Source organism: Chiloscyllium plagiosum, unplaced genomic scaffold, assembly GCF_037043375.1.
Source record: "Chiloscyllium plagiosum isolate Xiang-an unplaced genomic scaffold, Cpla_swu_hap1 HiC_scaffold_26, whole genome shotgun sequence".
Classification (NCBI taxonomy): domain Eukaryota; kingdom Metazoa; phylum Chordata; class Chondrichthyes; order Orectolobiformes; family Hemiscylliidae; genus Chiloscyllium; species Chiloscyllium plagiosum.
Window position 1 is genome coordinate 5,360,992 of NW_028270164.1, and position 16,059 is coordinate 5,377,050.

Sequence of the window (16,059 nt, forward strand, 5' to 3'; positions counted from 1 at the left end):
ACAGTCGCACAGGGGCTCCCCAATTTAGTGTTTTTGGCTGAAACATCTAAACAGAAGGGCTAGGAGCAAACATAGGCCATTCAGCCCCTCAAGTCTGCTCCACCATTTAATGCAATCATAGCAGACCTTCTTATCTCCATCTTCCTGCCCACTCTCCATAACCTTTTAACTCATTACTAATTTAAAAAGTCTCTCCTCAAATTTATTCAGTGTCTGGGCATCCTACGCACTCTTAGTGTGAATTTGACAGATTCATGATCCTTTGAGAGAAGAAATTGCTCCTCATCTCTGTTTTAAAGCTGCCGCCAACTTATCCTGAAAGGAGACATCCTGTTTGCTCGCTCAGGCAGAGAGAATTGCTCCCACAGCGACTATTCTTAAACGGAGAGCTGGAGAGTTCCCTCCGGTGCCCTGGAGTTATTAGTTATCTTTCAACTGATATCGCAAACACAGATGGTATGGTCAAACAGTCATAGGGCTGTACACCATGGAAACAGACCCTTCAGTCCAACTTATCCAGGCCAACCAGATATCTTAAATCAATCAAGTCTCATTTGCCAGCACTTGGCTCATATCCCTCTCAACCCTTCCTAATCACATACCCATCCAGATACCTTTTAAATGCTGTAATTGTACCAGCGTTCACCACTTCCTCTAGACAAAAGTGAGGACTGCAGATGCTGGAAACCAGAGTTTAGATCAGAGCGGTGCTGGAAAAGCACAGGTCAGGCAGCACCCGGAATTCCTGATGAAGGGCTTTTGCCCGAAACGTTGATTTTCCTGCTCCTGGGATGCTGCCTGACCTGCTGTGCTTTTCCAGAACCACTCTGATCTAAACTCCACCACTTATTCTGGCAGCTCATTCCATACACGCACCACCCTCTGCGTGAAAAAGTTGCCCCTTAGCTCCCTTTTATATTTTTCCCCTCTCACCCTGAATCCATGCCCTCTAGTCTGGACTCCCCCACCCCAGAGAAAAGACATTGTCCACTTATCCTATCATGACCCTGATGATTTTATAAACCTCTATAAGATCATCCCTCAGCCTCTGATACTCCAGAGAAAACAGCCCCAGCCTATTCAGCCTCTCCTTATAGCTCAAACCATCCAACCCTGGCAACATCCTTGTAATGAAAGGGTTCAGAAAAGACTGACTACATTTCCGGTTGTGGGAGCTCAGAGCATGTTTCCTACAATCGTGACTATATTTCAAATCCAATGGAGGGGCAAGGAACATCACTGGAGTGAGGAGGAGTTTGGGGATGAGTTGTAACAAAAGTACCTTTGGGTTTTTAAGGAAGCCCAGGTTGAAGTCCTCATCCATCTGTAAATAATTGGAACAGCTGCGCACTGTAGAGATGATAATCACTTTTCGTTCTTGTCCCTGGAACTCCTCGACAGATCCCACCTAAAGAAACGCAAACACTTTAAATCTGTGCCCATCATGTCCCATGCCTGGTCTCAGCACGGAGTGCTGGCTACACTGGGCAAGTGGCTTTAATTACCATTAGCTCCAATTACAAAGTCACCAAATAAATATCAAACATCAAAAATCAAATAAAACAAATAAGTGGAGATGCTGGTCATCTGAAACAAAGTGCTGGAGAAACTCAGCAGGTCTGACAGCATCTGTGCAGAGAGAAACAGAATTAACATTTTGAGTCTGGTCACCCTTCTTCAGGACTTCACTAGTTTTGACAAAGAGTCATTTGTTTTGAAATGTTAATTCTGCTTTCTCTCCCCAGATGCTGTCAGACTTGTTGAGGTTTGCAGACAATTCCTGATTTTGTATAAAATCAGTCAGGCTATTTAGAGTTTGATAAGAGTTAAAACGCACCAAATGATTTCAGACTAAAGTCAAAACCTTCAATTAGCTGATTTAAGTGTGACTCAGAGAGTAAAGTGATTCTGGCTAACAATTAGGAAAGGCCATTACTAAACACCAGTTCCGAAAAGGAAAGATGCTGATTCATTTGCCTTTTGTTATTAAAGTCCATCTGATGCAGCAGGAAAAGCCATCAACACAGTCGCTACGTTTGGTAGAGTTTTGCTTTGCATAGCTTGGCTACATTTTCAAACTCTACATTCAAGGCTCTCATGTGAATCAACCAACTCATTTCTGCAAACGACAACATGAATGAGCACTAAGCATCATGGGTTAAGCTCACTTCTCCACAATGTGAATAACTGTGGTGTCGTTGCCAGAACCATCTCCTCAGAGTCGTGAGGATGTGGGGTCAAACCCTACTGCAGGGGCATGAGCACATTCTCAAAAGGACACTCACCGTCCTGCATTGTCAGACGGACTGTCTCTGTACAAGATGCTAAATGGAGGCACCTCCTGCTATTTCAACAAACAGGGGAGTTCTCCCCCGACCAGTTATCCCTCAATCAACATCAACGTGGAAATTAAACCAAAACAAATACACAGAATTTGCTGGAAATACTCAGGAAGTCTGGCTGCATCGGTGGACAGAGAAATGATTAACTTTGCAAGTCAAATAGGATTCTTTTCAGAAGTCAGTTCTGAATGTTCATTGCTTACCTCTACAGATGCTGCGTGAATTGCTGGGTATTTCACATTGATTTTTGTCTCATTTCCAGCATTTGACTTTTAGTTTCCTGTTTCTGGGAGCTGGCTGTGTGCAAATTGGCTGTTGTAATGTCAGGGAAACTAACACTGGCTGCCTTTCAAAACTACTGATGGAGAGCCATGTATCTGGGCCACCCAGAGGTTGTAGGTAGATGAACTGGCCCTGAAATTCATCATAGGAGGAAGAAAACCACGCAGAAAGAAAGACAGCTTTATTCAGGGACTGCTTGTTGCTGAATAAAATGATTAACATTTAGAAAATGCCAAATCCACAAGGTTCAGGTTGGAAAAAAAAGAGGAAACAGTGCCGGGATAAAATACAACATTACTAGTCACCTAAGCATTGCCACACACCTTCAACTCTCTGATGTCATTCATAGCCTTCAGCTCCACGTCCAGTCGGTAAATTGCTTCCCGGATTTTCTCAACCTGCCAAGAGAAAGTCTGATTAAACAGCACAGCACTGTCTCGAATGTCCCCACAGCTAATCATCACAGAAGGGGATCATCCAACATCAAGTCTGTTCTATGTTCACAGGTAGGATGTAGGAACAGGCCATTCAACCCCTCAAGTCTGTTCTGCCATTCAATTAGGTCATAGATCAGTCATGACCTAACTCCATCTAACTGCCTTTGGCCCATATCCTTCAACACATTTGTTTCACAGAACTGTATCTCAGATTTTAAAATGAACACATAATCAAGCACCCACTGCCTTTTATGGAAGAGTTCCAAACCTCTGCCACACCTTTTGAGTAGAAGTGCTTCCTACCATCTCTCCTGAACGGTCTGGCCCCAAATCTCAGACTCTGTCCCCTCATTCCAGAGTCTGCAACCAGTGGGAATAGTCTCTTTATCCAACTTGCCATTTCCTGCTAAGTATTCTGGACGGGTTTAGCCAGACCACCCCCTTCACCTTCTTAATTCAATAGGCCTAATTGGCATAACCCCTCCTCACAATTTAGCCCACAATCTGGATGTCAGGTGTTCTCTGTGTCTTCATTCCATTTCCCTCCAGCAGTTCTGCTAAAACACTCAGCCTACACACATTTATCACATAAGTCCCCTGCAATGAATGATTAGAGTGAGGTGGTGATGGCCTCATTATACGATCACTGGCCTACTAATCCAGAAATCAAGGTAACATCCTGGGGATTTGGGTTCGAATCCCACCTAGACACATTGACAATTATTGGAGAAACCCATCTGGGTCACTAATTTCCCTTAGGGAAGGAAACTGCCATCCTTACCTGGTCTGGACTACACGTGACTCCAGACCCACAGCAAAAGTGGCTGACTCTTAACAGCCCTTTGGACAATTAGGGACGGGTAATAAATGTTGGCCTAGCCAGCGATACTCTCATCCTGTGAATGAAGAATAAAAAACAATCCTGGCCAGGTCCACAGCTGCAAACTAGTTTCAACATCCCTTTGAAAAACAGGAATGATATGCCAGACCCCCCTCTCTCTATTACTTGGTGTGTTTCTGTGCCTGTCCCTTTTAAACTGCCACCTCCATCGATCCCTACACCTCTCCTCCCCAGTGATATATGTCATCAGTCTTCCTGACTACACCCACCCATCAGTGACTGCCTTCAGCTGTCCAGGCTCCACACTGTTGGTAACGTTCCCTTTGCCCCATTACCTCCCTAAAACCCACCTCTGTTACCAACCATCACACTCCCTCTCCATTGTGCTGTGCAAGTCTGCTGATGCATAAACCAGAAGAAAGATGGGGTGACTTTTCTTTTGAAAAAAACATACCTAGTGATCAGTGTCAGAAAGGGAGCAGCAAAAACAGATTCAACAGGAATTTTCAATGGGAAATTGAGAAGTGGTTCAAACCAGTGTAAGAGGTTATAGGGGTCTGAGTGAAGAACAGACAGCAGTGAGACTAACACACAGATATATATATGAGGAGTTGGAAAAATGTTTGAGGCGAGGTACTTGCCAGGCAAGTGGAGAAAGGGGACACTTCAGAGGTTCAAGGTAAATTTGAATCACAAGTGCATGAGATGGTTCTTGACATGAACACAGCAAGCCCATGGTGGATGGTACACGGTCAAGGCAGACACTCACACAGGTGGGGCAGAAATAAATTGGAATTTGGGAATGAGTGGAGGGGTCATGATGTCTTTTGATTGCTCTCAAGTAACTATTCGTTAATTCCACCTCCACTGCCCCAAGGTAGAAATTCCAAACCTGTTTCCTGTAAGGAGTAATCACCCCAATTTCTTTGGGTGAAATCTTAGCGAAACCCTTCTTTCCCTGATTGGTCAGTAGCTTCTTCAGGTAGATCAAGACTTGCTGGATCTCTTCAGAATTGAAGAAGGATGGGCTCTTTTCCTCCCTCTCATCTTTTCCTAGAACTCCATGAAAGATTATTGGAAAATCCTAGAATTCAAAAATATATTCAATGTCAGGATTGCACTGAAACCAGTATGATGGCCTCTGATCAAGGTCAGTCAGTCTTCCCCAGAGGGATCAGCACTCACATACTGTAATCCCACATCCCCTTCCCAAAACCACCCATCCTCCAGCAAGTTTTCTCCTCACTCCTGAAACTTATTCATGGTACGTGGGCATTATTGGCTGATCTGTCCCTAACTGCCCCCCTTGAGAAGGTAGGGGTGAGCTGCCTTCTTGAACCACTACAGTCCATGTGTTGTAGGTGGGCCCACAATTGAATTAAATGGTCACGTGTACCGAGACACAGTGAAAAACTGTGTCTTGCGGGCAGTACAGGCAGATCACAGAGTTAAGTAGCATAGATAAGTAAATAATAGATAAACAGCGGCAAAAACAAAAAAAAAGATAGATTCTATAGATGGGAGGTTGGCCTTTGAGATTGTCTGGGCCGAGTTCACCACTCTCTGTAACTGTCTCCGATCTGGAACGGTACAGTTGCCATACCAGGTAGTGATACATTCAGACAGAATGCTCTCGATGGCACACCTATAAAAATTGCCAAGGGTATTTGCTGTCATGCCAAATTTCCTCAGCTGCCTGAGGAAGAAGAGTTGCTGTTGGGCCTTTGTAACCAGTGCGTCCACATGAAGAGTCCATGAAAGCTTGTTGTAGATGACCAAAATGCCCTTAGGGAGGGAATTCCAGGATTTTAACGCGCGGCAGTGAAGGTACGGCTATCTATTTCCAAGGCAGGATGGTGAGGTGGCTTGGAGGGAACTTGCAAAGGGCTGGTGTTCCCATGTCTCTGCTGCCCTTTTCTTTCTAGAAGGAAGTGGTCATGGGTTTGGAAGGTACTTTCTAAGGATTGTTGGTGAATTTCTGCAGTGCATCTTGTAGATAGTACACACTGCTGCTACTGAGCAGTGGTGAAGGGAGGGGATGTTTGTGGATTAGGTGCTAATCAAGTGGGCTGCTTTGTCCTGGATGGTGTCGAGCTTCTTGGGTGTTGTTGGAGCTGCCCCCATCCAGGCAAGTGGGGAGTATTCCAACACACTCCTGAGTTGTACCTTGTAGATGGTGGACAGGTTGTGGGGAGTCAGGAGATGAGTTACCCACTACAGTCCTCAGTGAGCCTCTGACTTGCTCTTGTTGCCACAGTATTTATATGGCTCGGACAGTTGAGTTTCTTGTCAATGAAGACCCTCAGGATGTTGATAGTGGGGGATTCAGTGACGGTAACACCATTGAATGTCAAGGGGCAGTGGTTGGATTCTCTCCTTTTGGTGATGGCCATTGCCTGGCACGTGTGTGGTGCGAATGTTACTGACCATTGCCTGCCATGTGTGGGGTGACTGAATGTTACTGGCCACTGGTCAGCCCAAGCCTGGAAAATTGTCCAGGTTTTGCAGTTCCAAAGTCTGTAGTTTGCAGGGCTAAAGGAATACAGAGGGCAAGGACTTTCAATGTTTTCTTGTTCTGTAAAAGCAGAAGTCCAGTTCAAGGCTGCTGAAACAAGATGGTATATTAAATGTAACTTAGTGATACTGGGCAGTTCAGACAGGAGGAGAGTACCATACAGACAAAGAGAGCTCTGCAGAAGTTATAATGAGCACACCCTCAAAACTACAGCAGCAACAATTTTCCTTCAGTAGTCTCTCTCTATTTCCAGTACGCAGACAAGAAGCAGAATTAAAATATCGATTGCATTTCAGTGACAGTGACCACAGCTGCCTCACTGTACCATAGCCATAGAGGGGGATAGGGGCAGACAGTATGGGAAGGTATTTAATTGGGGGATGGGAAATTAACTCTGCAGAGCTGGAGATTGGAGTCTCACTCTGGGGGCGGGGGTGGGGGTGGGGAATGGGGAAGAGGCGAGAGATATTTGCGGAATACAGAGAGGCACCCTGGATGTGTAAATCAAACAGCAGGATAAAGCTCCCGCTGTCAAACATACCTTCTTTGGTAGCTCTTGCCATTGGCAGTAAGAGTGACTGATTAACTTATCGGCATGTGCTTTCAGCTCATTATCGTAGAACAATTCGTTGGGAATTCTCAGGATACTTGGATGCGATCTGACAAAACATAGAAACGTTAGATAACTTCAAAAGAGTCTAACTTATGGACAAGCAGAATTTCCCTTTTAATTACAGGATATGTCAGCAGAGAAATAGGACATTCAGCCCAAAAGATCCATACTAGCCCCAGTGTTTCATATGCAGCTTTACACCCTTCTTCATCCTGACAGGGCAACACATTCTTGCTTCCTCCCCAGCAGCACCTTGCATGTTTGACAATACTCAGGCACAAATTAAAAAGGAGCCAGCCACTCTCTCCCGATATTCTGCTCTGCCGTGTCATGACATCATAGCTGATCTGATTGTAGTCTTAACTCCATATTTCCATCAACCGCCAAAAACTCATTACTGATTGGAACCTCCTTAGAGCAGATGATCTGGATGGAGCGGATTTTGTCAGGTGTGTCCAGGAACGATTCCTGACTCAATATGTTGATAGGCTGACGAGGTGGGAGGCCATATTGGATTTGGTGCTAGGCAACGAGCCAGGCCAGGTGTCAGATCTCTCGGTGGGAGAGCATTTCAGTGACAGTGACCACAGCTGCCTCACTGTACCATGGCCATAGAGGGGGATAGGGGCAGACAGTATGGGAAGGTATTTAATTGGGGGAGGGGAAATTATACAGCTATTAAACAGGAGGAGCTGTGGAGTATACACTGGGAACAAGTGTCCTATGGGAAATGCACAACAGAAATATGGAGGCTGTTTAAAGAGCATTAGAGAGTGTTGGATAACTTTGCCTCACTGTGACAGGCCAGGAATGGGAAGGTGAAGGAGTCTTGGATGACAAGAACAGAGAAGCTTCCTGTCAAAAGGAAGCAGGAAGCTTACTCAAGGCTGAAGAAGCAAGGATCTGTCACAGCTTTAGAGGATTACAGGGTAGCTAGGAAAGGGGTAGGAGAGGGCATGAAAACCCTCAGCAGGAAAGATTAGGGAAAACCCAAAGGCATTCTACACATACATGAGGAATAAGAGAATGATCAGAGAGAGAAGGTAGGGCCGATCAGGGATAGTGGAGGGAACTTGTGCCTGGAGTCTGAAGAGGTAGGGGAGGCCCTAAATGGGTTTTTTGCTTCAGTATTCACTAGAGAGAGGGACCTTGTTGATAGTGAGAACACTGTGGACCAAGTTAAAAGACTTGAACAGATTGATTTTAAGAAACTGGATGTGCTGGAAATTCTGGGAATCATCAACATAGATAAGTCCCCAGGGCCAGAGCAGATATATCCAAAGTTACTGCAGGAAGCGAGGAATGAGATTGCTGTGCCTCTGGCGATGATCTTTGTATTCTCACTCTCCACGAGAGTAGTAGCGGCTGATTGGAGGGAGGCGAATGTTGTTCCTCTGTTCAAGAAAGGGAATAGGGAAATCCCTGGGAATTACAGACCAAAATCAGTCTTACGTCTGTGGTAAGCAAGGAACTGGAAAGGATTCTGAGAGATAGGATTTATGACTACTTGGAAAAGCATTGCTTGATTAAAGATAGTCAGCATGGCTTTGTCAGGGGCAGGTCATGCCTCACAAGCCTTATTGTGTTCTTTGAGGATGTGACGAGACAAGTTGACGAAGGTCGAGCAGTTGATGTGGTGTTACATGGATTTCAGTCAGGCATTTAATAAGGTTCCCCATGGTAGGCTCATTCAGAAAGTTAGGAGGTATGGGATACAGGGAAATTTGGCTGGCCAAAAGAAGACAGCGAGTGATATTGGATGGAAAGTATTCCATCTGGAGGTCAGTGACCAGTGGTGTCCCACAGGGATCTGTCCTTGGGCCTCTGCTCTTTGTAGCTTTTATAAATGACTTGGATGAAGAAGTGGAAGGGTGAGTTAGTAAGTTTACTATGACACAAAGGTTGGTGGTGTTGTAGATAGTGTCGAGGGCTGTTGCAGGCTACAACAAGATATTGACAGGATGCAGAGCTGGGCTGAGAAGTGGCAGATGGAGTTCAACCTGGATAAATGCAAAGCGATTCATTTTGGAAGGTCGAATTTGAATGCTAAATATAGGATTAAAGACAGAATTCTTGGCAGTGGGGAGGAACAGAGGAATCTGGGTGTGCAAGTACATAGATCCCTCAAAGTTGCCATCCAAGTTGATAGGGTTGTTAAAAAGGCAGATTCCTGAAGAAGGGCCTGTGCCCGAAACGTCGAATCTCCTGTTCCCTGGATGCTGCCTGACCTGCTGTGCTGTTCCAGCAATAAAGTTTCAACTTTGATCTCCAGCATCTGCAGACCTCACTTTCTCCTTGTTAAAAAGGCATATGGTGTTTTGGCTTTCATTAACAGGGGGATTTTGTTTAAGAGCCGTGAGGTTTTGCTGCAGCTCTATAAAACCCTGGTTAGACCACACTTGGAATATTGTGTCCAGTTCTGGTCGTCTCAGTATAGGAAGGATGTAGATGCCTTAGAGAGGGTGCAGAGGAGATTTACCAGGATGCAGCCTGGATTGGAGGGCTCGTCTTATGAAGAGAGATTGAGTGAGCTAGGGACTTTTCATACTGGAGAGAAGGAAGAGAGGTGACTTGATAGAGGTGGACAAGGTAATGAGAGGCATAGAGAGAGTAGATAGCCAGAGACTTTTCCCCAGGGCAGAAATGGCTGTCATGAGGGGTCATAATTTTACGGTGATTGGAGAAAGGTTTAGGGGAGATGTTAAAGGTAGGTTCGTTACACAGAGTGATGGGTACACTGCCAGCAGTGGGAGTAGAGTCAGAAACATTAGGGACATTTAAGCAACTGCTGGACAAGCACATGGACGGCAGTAAATTGAGGGGTGTCTGGGTTAGGTTGGTCTTAGGTTAAGGTAAATGCTCGGCACAACATCATGGACCGAAGGGCCTATACCGTGCTGTACTGTTCTAAGTTTAACCTGTGACTCCCTCATTAAAATAGAATCTGTCCATCTCTGCCCTAAAAAGATCAGTAGCCATGATATGGAGGTGACAGTGTTGGACTCTGGTGGACAAAACCAGAAATCACACAACACCAGGTTATAGTCCAACAGGTTTATTTGAAATCACAAGCTTTTGGAGCGCTAGACTTCACCTGACGAAGGAGCAATGCTCTGCAAGCTCATATAACGTGGTATTATTAGGGATTAGATGACCAAATTCTGAAGTTGCATCAATATCTAGCTTCCCAAATATACCACTGCTACTCACTGACAGCCATCTCTGAATGTTATATATCACCAACATTAATAACTCCTGGATATAATTCCCTTGTCAAGCCAAGATGAAAACTTTATGTAAGGAGACATTTCTTGCCTCTTAGGAGAGCCAGAAGATTACAGTGTCAATCCTCAAGTGCCAAACCGGACACTTAGGGCTTTGGAGTGTCACCCCATCTCAGTTTCCTCACTCTAAAATCACAGGAGGAGTAACTCACTCCATATGGAGCGAGTTCCCAATCTCGAGACTGTAAGAGACCGTGGATATCACCGAAAGAGGAAGGTTGTCAGTCAGTGGTCAACTCCTGAAGAAGGGCCTGTGCCCGAAACGTCGAATCTCCTGTTCCCTGGATGCTGCCTGACCTGCTGTGCTGTTCCAGCAATAAAGTTTCAACTTTGATCTCCAGCATCTGCAGACCTTACTTTCTCCTCCAGTCAGTGGTCAACACTGGGTCCAAGGGCTCAGTGCTTACTCCATAGACTCTCCCACTGTGTGACTAGACTGTGACAGAAACCTGTCCCCAGCAGAGTTCAGCATCTGCCAATGGACTATTTGAGGGGCCTGATCAGGCGATGTCACAGTTCCACATCTACAACGCTGTGGGCACTGGAGCCTCACCTCACCTCCTTCCACTGAGGCAGCCTAAACCAGACCCTACCCTCCACCTCACACAGGACCCTCAATGGACAGGGTGGTTTCATCCTTCATCCACCTTCACTCTCCAATAACAGTGGAACTGGGGAAACAGAAAGGTCTGTTGTCCCATTTGGAAACTGCATCACCTTGTTGTATTTTTAAAAAGTGGATTTGTTTTTGTTACAATTCAATATTCACCAATTTGCTCAGTATAATTGAATAGTGGAAGTACATTATTTAACTTCAGCAAGGAACCAGCAACCACTCCTTCCTTCAAAAGATTATGAAAGTCCAAAAGACCAATCACTTCCCAAGGATCTTAAAACCATTTCTACCTCAGTAAAGGAACTTTGCCCTCATTGAGTCACACAAAGGTTCAATGTTCAAGTGAACCAATCACATTTCCACTAACCTCAGAATCTCAGGCAAGAGGAGGAGGGGAACAAGCGCGATTGTGTGCGAGTGAGTGGGGTCCTACCTAAAGCCTTGAACCAATTTCACAAAGAGAACAGGGACCCGGTGAGGGAACGGGATGCTCCCAGTACCACTGGAGTTATATCGCCAAAAACACACAGCATCACCTGACCGGGAGGCAACTCACCTCAGCTGGTAGAGCGGGGCCCACAGGGATAGGGAAAAGGGGTTGGATTGGAGATTGTGAAAGGCTGGATCGATGTGGACTCACGCACACTGTACAGGAACAGCCTACAGGAGAACTCACTGATCAGGATCCAGCTCAGCACTGACACTGACCAACTGGTCAGAGCACCAGGAGCTGCAAATCAAACTCAAAACGGAGGGAGAGACAGACAGACATCAAATAAAAGCAAAATGCTGTGGATGCTGAAAATTGGAAATAAAAACAGTAATAGCTGGAGAAACTCAGCAGGTCTGGCAGCAACAGTGGAGAGAAAGCAGAGTTAATGCTTTGGAGAGGAGTATTCCTCAGAACGAGGAAAAGTGATGATCAAAGTTCATGGGCCCAGGTAGAAAAGGAGCGAAAGTATAATCTGATCAGAGACACTGGCCTCACGAGAGGCTGTGAACTCACCTATAATTACGCAGAAGTTTTGTTACAAAATGTTTATCATAGCAGCCAGTGCTTGGGTGCTTCTGGTAAAGGGTGTTCCCACTCATTAACCTTTCCAGGAAAGACAGGTCTGAAACAAAAACAGTAAGTTACTGTAGACCCATTAACTGTATAAACAGGGTAAAAACAATGACTGCAGATGCTGGAAACCAGATTCTGGATCAGTGGTGCTGGAAGAGCACAGCAATTCAGGCAGCATCCGAGGACAGGCAAAATCGACGTTTCGGGCAAAAGCCCTTCATCAGGAATAAAGGCAGAGAGCCTGAAGCGTGGAGAGATAAGCTAGAGGAGGGTGGGGGTGGGGAGAGAGTGGCATAGAGTACAATAGGTCAGTGGGGAAGGAGATGAAGGTGATAGGTCAGGGAGGAGAGGGTGGAGTGGATAGGTGGAAAAGGAGCTGGGCAGATCGGACAAGTCCGGACAGGTCAGGGGATCGAGTTGCTGGAGGTTAGAAGCTAGGGTGAGGTGGGGGAAGGGGAAATTAGGAAACTGTTGAAATCCACATTGATGCCCTGGGGTTGAAGTGTTCCGAGGCGGAAGATGAGGCGTTCTTCCTCCATGCGTCTGGTGGTGAGGGAGCGGCGGTGGAGGAGGCCCAGCACCTCCATATCCTCGGCAGAGTGGGAGGGGGAGTTGAAATGTTGAGCCACTGGGCGATTTGGTTGATTGGTGCGGGTGTCTCGGAGATGTTCCCTAAAGCGCTCTGCTAGGAGGCGCCCAGTCTCCCCAATGTAGAGGAGACCGCATCGGGAGCAACGGATACAATAGATGATATTAGTGGATGTGCAGGTAAAACTTTGATGGATGTGGAAAGCTCCTTTGGGGCCTTGGATAGAGGTGAGGGAGGAGGTGTGGGCGCAGGTTTTACAGTTCCTGCGGTGGCAGGGGAAAGTGCCAGGATGGGAGGGTGGGTCGTAGGGGGGCGTGGACCTGACCAGGTAGTCACGGAGGGAATGGTCTTTGCGGAAGGCGGAGAGGGGTGGGGAGGGAAATATATCCCTGGTGGTGGGGTCTGTTTGGAGGTGGCGGAAATGTCAGCGGATGATTTGGTCTATGCGAAGGTTGGTAGGGTGGAAGGTGAGCACCAGGGGCGTTCTGTCCTTGTTGCGGTTGGAGGGGTTGGGTCTGAGGGCGGAGGTGCGCGATGTGGATGAGATGCGTTGGAGGGCATCTTTAACCACGTGGGAAGGGAAATTGCGGTCTCTAAAGAAGGAGGCCATCTGGTGTGTTCTATGGTGGAACCGCTCCTCCTGGGAGCAGATACGGCGGAGGCGGAGGAATTGGGAATACGGGATGGCATTTTTGCAAGAGGTAGGGTGGGAAGAGGTGTAATCCAGGTAGCTGTGGGAGTCGATGGGTTTGTAGAAGATGTCAGTGTCAAGTCGCCTCCTAGCAGAGCGCTTTAGGGAACATCTCCGAGACACCCGCACCAATCAACCACACTGCCCTGTGGCTCAACATTTCAACTCCCCCTCCCACTCTGCCGAGGATATGGAGGTGCTGGGCCTCCTCCACCGCCGCTCCCTCACCACCAGACGCATGGAGGAAGAACGCCTCATCTTCCGCCTCGGAACACTTCAACCCCAGGGCATCAATGTGGATTTCAACAGTTTCCTCATTTCCCCTTCCCCCACCTCATCCTAGCTTCTAACCTCCAGCAACTCGATCCCCTGACCTGTCCGGACTTGTCCGACCTGCCCAGCTCCTTTTCCACCTATCCACTCCACCCTCTCCTCCCTGACCTATCACCTTCATCTCCTTCCCCACTGACCTATTGTACTCTATGCCACTCTCTCCCCACCCCCACCCTCCTCTAGCTTATCTCCCCACGCTTCAGGCTCTCTGCCTTTATTCCTGATGAAGGGCTTTTGCCCGAAACGTCGATTTTGCCTGTCTTCGGATGCTGCCTGAATTGCTGTGCTCTTCCAGCAACACTGATCCAGAAACTGTATAAACAGGTCCACCTTCCTAGGCTGTAAAACTAATTTACAAGATTTTTCCCCCATAAGTGGAACTCCTATTTTGGAATTCTCACCCACGTCTGTATCTTCACCTCTCCTCCCAGATTTTAATCTCGCCATCGGCAGCTGTCTGGACTCTAAACTTTGGAATTCACTGCCTGAACAGAAGCCTTTCCCCCAGGGTCCACATCTCTCCTCGGAGGTAAATTTCAGCTTTGTTCAGTCACCTGTTCGCCTGTCTCCTTCCCCTCAGTGTTTAACCCTGCCACATTTCACAGTGTGAAAGGGTGCTGCCAAAATGCTAGAGAACCTATTCCAGTGACTGGCCACAAGAAGGTGCCAGTGAGCTGGGTCAATATTCAACATCCATCACAACAGTGCAACCAAAGATATGCATTAAATAAAAGGTCAGAAAGTCAACATTGATCTCGAGCAGCTACAGACAGTCAGAATGTCCTGCTCCTCAAAACCATAAACACAAAGTATTTGCAGTTGAGAATACTTAACTGGCTAGACCTGGAGCTACACTGATAAATTAAACTGCATTGACTTCAATGCAAGAGGCCTAACAGGGAAGGCAGATGAACTCAGGGCATGGTTAGGAACATGGGACTGGGATATCATAGCAATTACAGAAACATGGCTCAGGGATGGGCAGGACTGGCAGCTAAATGTTCCAGGATACAAATGCTACAGGAAGGATAGAAAGTGAGGCAAGAGGGGAGGGGGAGTGGCATTTTTGATAAGGGTAATTACAGCTGTGCTGAGGGAGGATATTCCCAGAAATACATCCAGGGAAGGTATTTGGGTGGAATTGAGAAACAGGAAAGGGATGATCACCTTATTGAGATTGTATTATAGCCCCCCGCCTCACAATAGTCAGCGGGAAACTGAGAAACAAATTTGTAAGGAGATCTCAGTGATCTGTAAGAATAATAGGGCTATTATAGTAGGGGATTTTAACTTTCCAAGCATAGACTGGGACTGCCATAGTGTTAATGGCTTAGATGGAGAGGAAATTGTTAAGTGTGTACAAAAAGCTTTTCTGATTCAGTATGTGGATGTACCTACTAGAGAAGGTGCAAAGCTTGACCTACTCTTGGGAAGTAAGGCAGGGCAGGTGACTGAGTTATCAGTGGGGGAGCACTTTGGGGCCAGCGACCATAATTCTATTAGTTTCAAAAATAGCGACGGAAGAGGGTGGACCAGATCTAAATTGGAGGAAGGCCAATTTTGATGGTATTAGGCAAGAACTAGAGGGCATAGGTTTAGGGTGAGAGGGGAAAGATATAAAAGAGACCTACGGGGCAACATTTTCACGCAGAGGGTGGTACGTGTATGGAATGAGCTGCCAGAGGAAGTCGTGGAGGCTGGTACAATTGCAACATTTAAAAGGCATTTGGATGGGTATATGACTAGGAAGGGTTTGGAGGGACATGGGCCGGGTGCTGGTAGGTGGGACTAAATTGGGTTGGGATATCTGGTCGGCATGGACGGGTTGGACTGAAGGGTCTGTTTCCATGCTGTATATCTCTTAGATCAGAGTGGTGCAGGAAAAGCACAGGTCAGGCAGCATCCAAGGAGCAGGAAAATTGATGTTTCAGGCAAAAGCCCTTCATCAGGAATACAGGCAGGAAGCCTCCAGGGTGGAGAGATAAATGGGAGGGAGTGGGGCCAGGGAGAAGGTAGCAAAGAGTACAATAGGTGAAGGGAGGTGGGGATGAAGGTAATAGGTCAGAGAGGAGGGTGGAGCGGATAGTTGGGAAGGGAGATTGGCAGGTAGGACAGGTCATGGGGACAGTGCTGAGCTGGAAGGTTGGAACTGGGGTAAGGTGGGAGGAGGGGAAATGAGGAAACTGGTGAAGTCCATATTGATGCCCTGGGGTTGAAGTGTTCCGAGGCGGACGATGAGGCGTTCTTCCTCCAGGCGTTGGGTGGTGAGGGAGTGGCGATGGAGGAGGCCCAGGACCTCCATGTCCTCGGCTGAGTTGGGGGGGGGGGGGGGGGGGTAGTTGAAACATTGGGCCACGGGAAGGTGTGGTTGAGTGGTGCAGGTGTCCCGGAGATGTTCCCTAAGGCGCTCTGCTAGGAGACATCCAGTCTCTCCAATGTAGAGGAGACCG

The 16,059-nt window shown here is 47.0% G+C and overlaps 1 protein-coding gene across 3 annotated transcripts in view; it reads right to left on the reverse strand.

The window, feature by feature from the left end:
* Positions 1–16,059, reverse strand: part of LOC122563033 (RNA helicase MOV-10-like) — a 92,307-nt gene that overhangs the window by 6,286 nt on the left and 69,962 nt on the right. For all 3 annotated transcript variants that reach the window (XM_043716360.2, XM_043716359.2, XM_087973439.1), the window contains exons 15-19: positions 11,937–12,045; positions 6,959–7,076; positions 4,795–4,986; positions 2,948–3,022; positions 1,283–1,408 (exon numbers count right to left, since the gene is read on the reverse strand). In XM_043716360.2, coding sequence (XP_043572295.2) covers positions 1,283–1,408; positions 2,948–3,022; positions 4,795–4,986; positions 6,959–7,076; positions 11,937–12,045 — 620 coding nt within the window. The remainder of the gene's footprint in view (positions 1–1,282; positions 1,409–2,947; positions 3,023–4,794; positions 4,987–6,958; positions 7,077–11,936; positions 12,046–16,059) is intronic.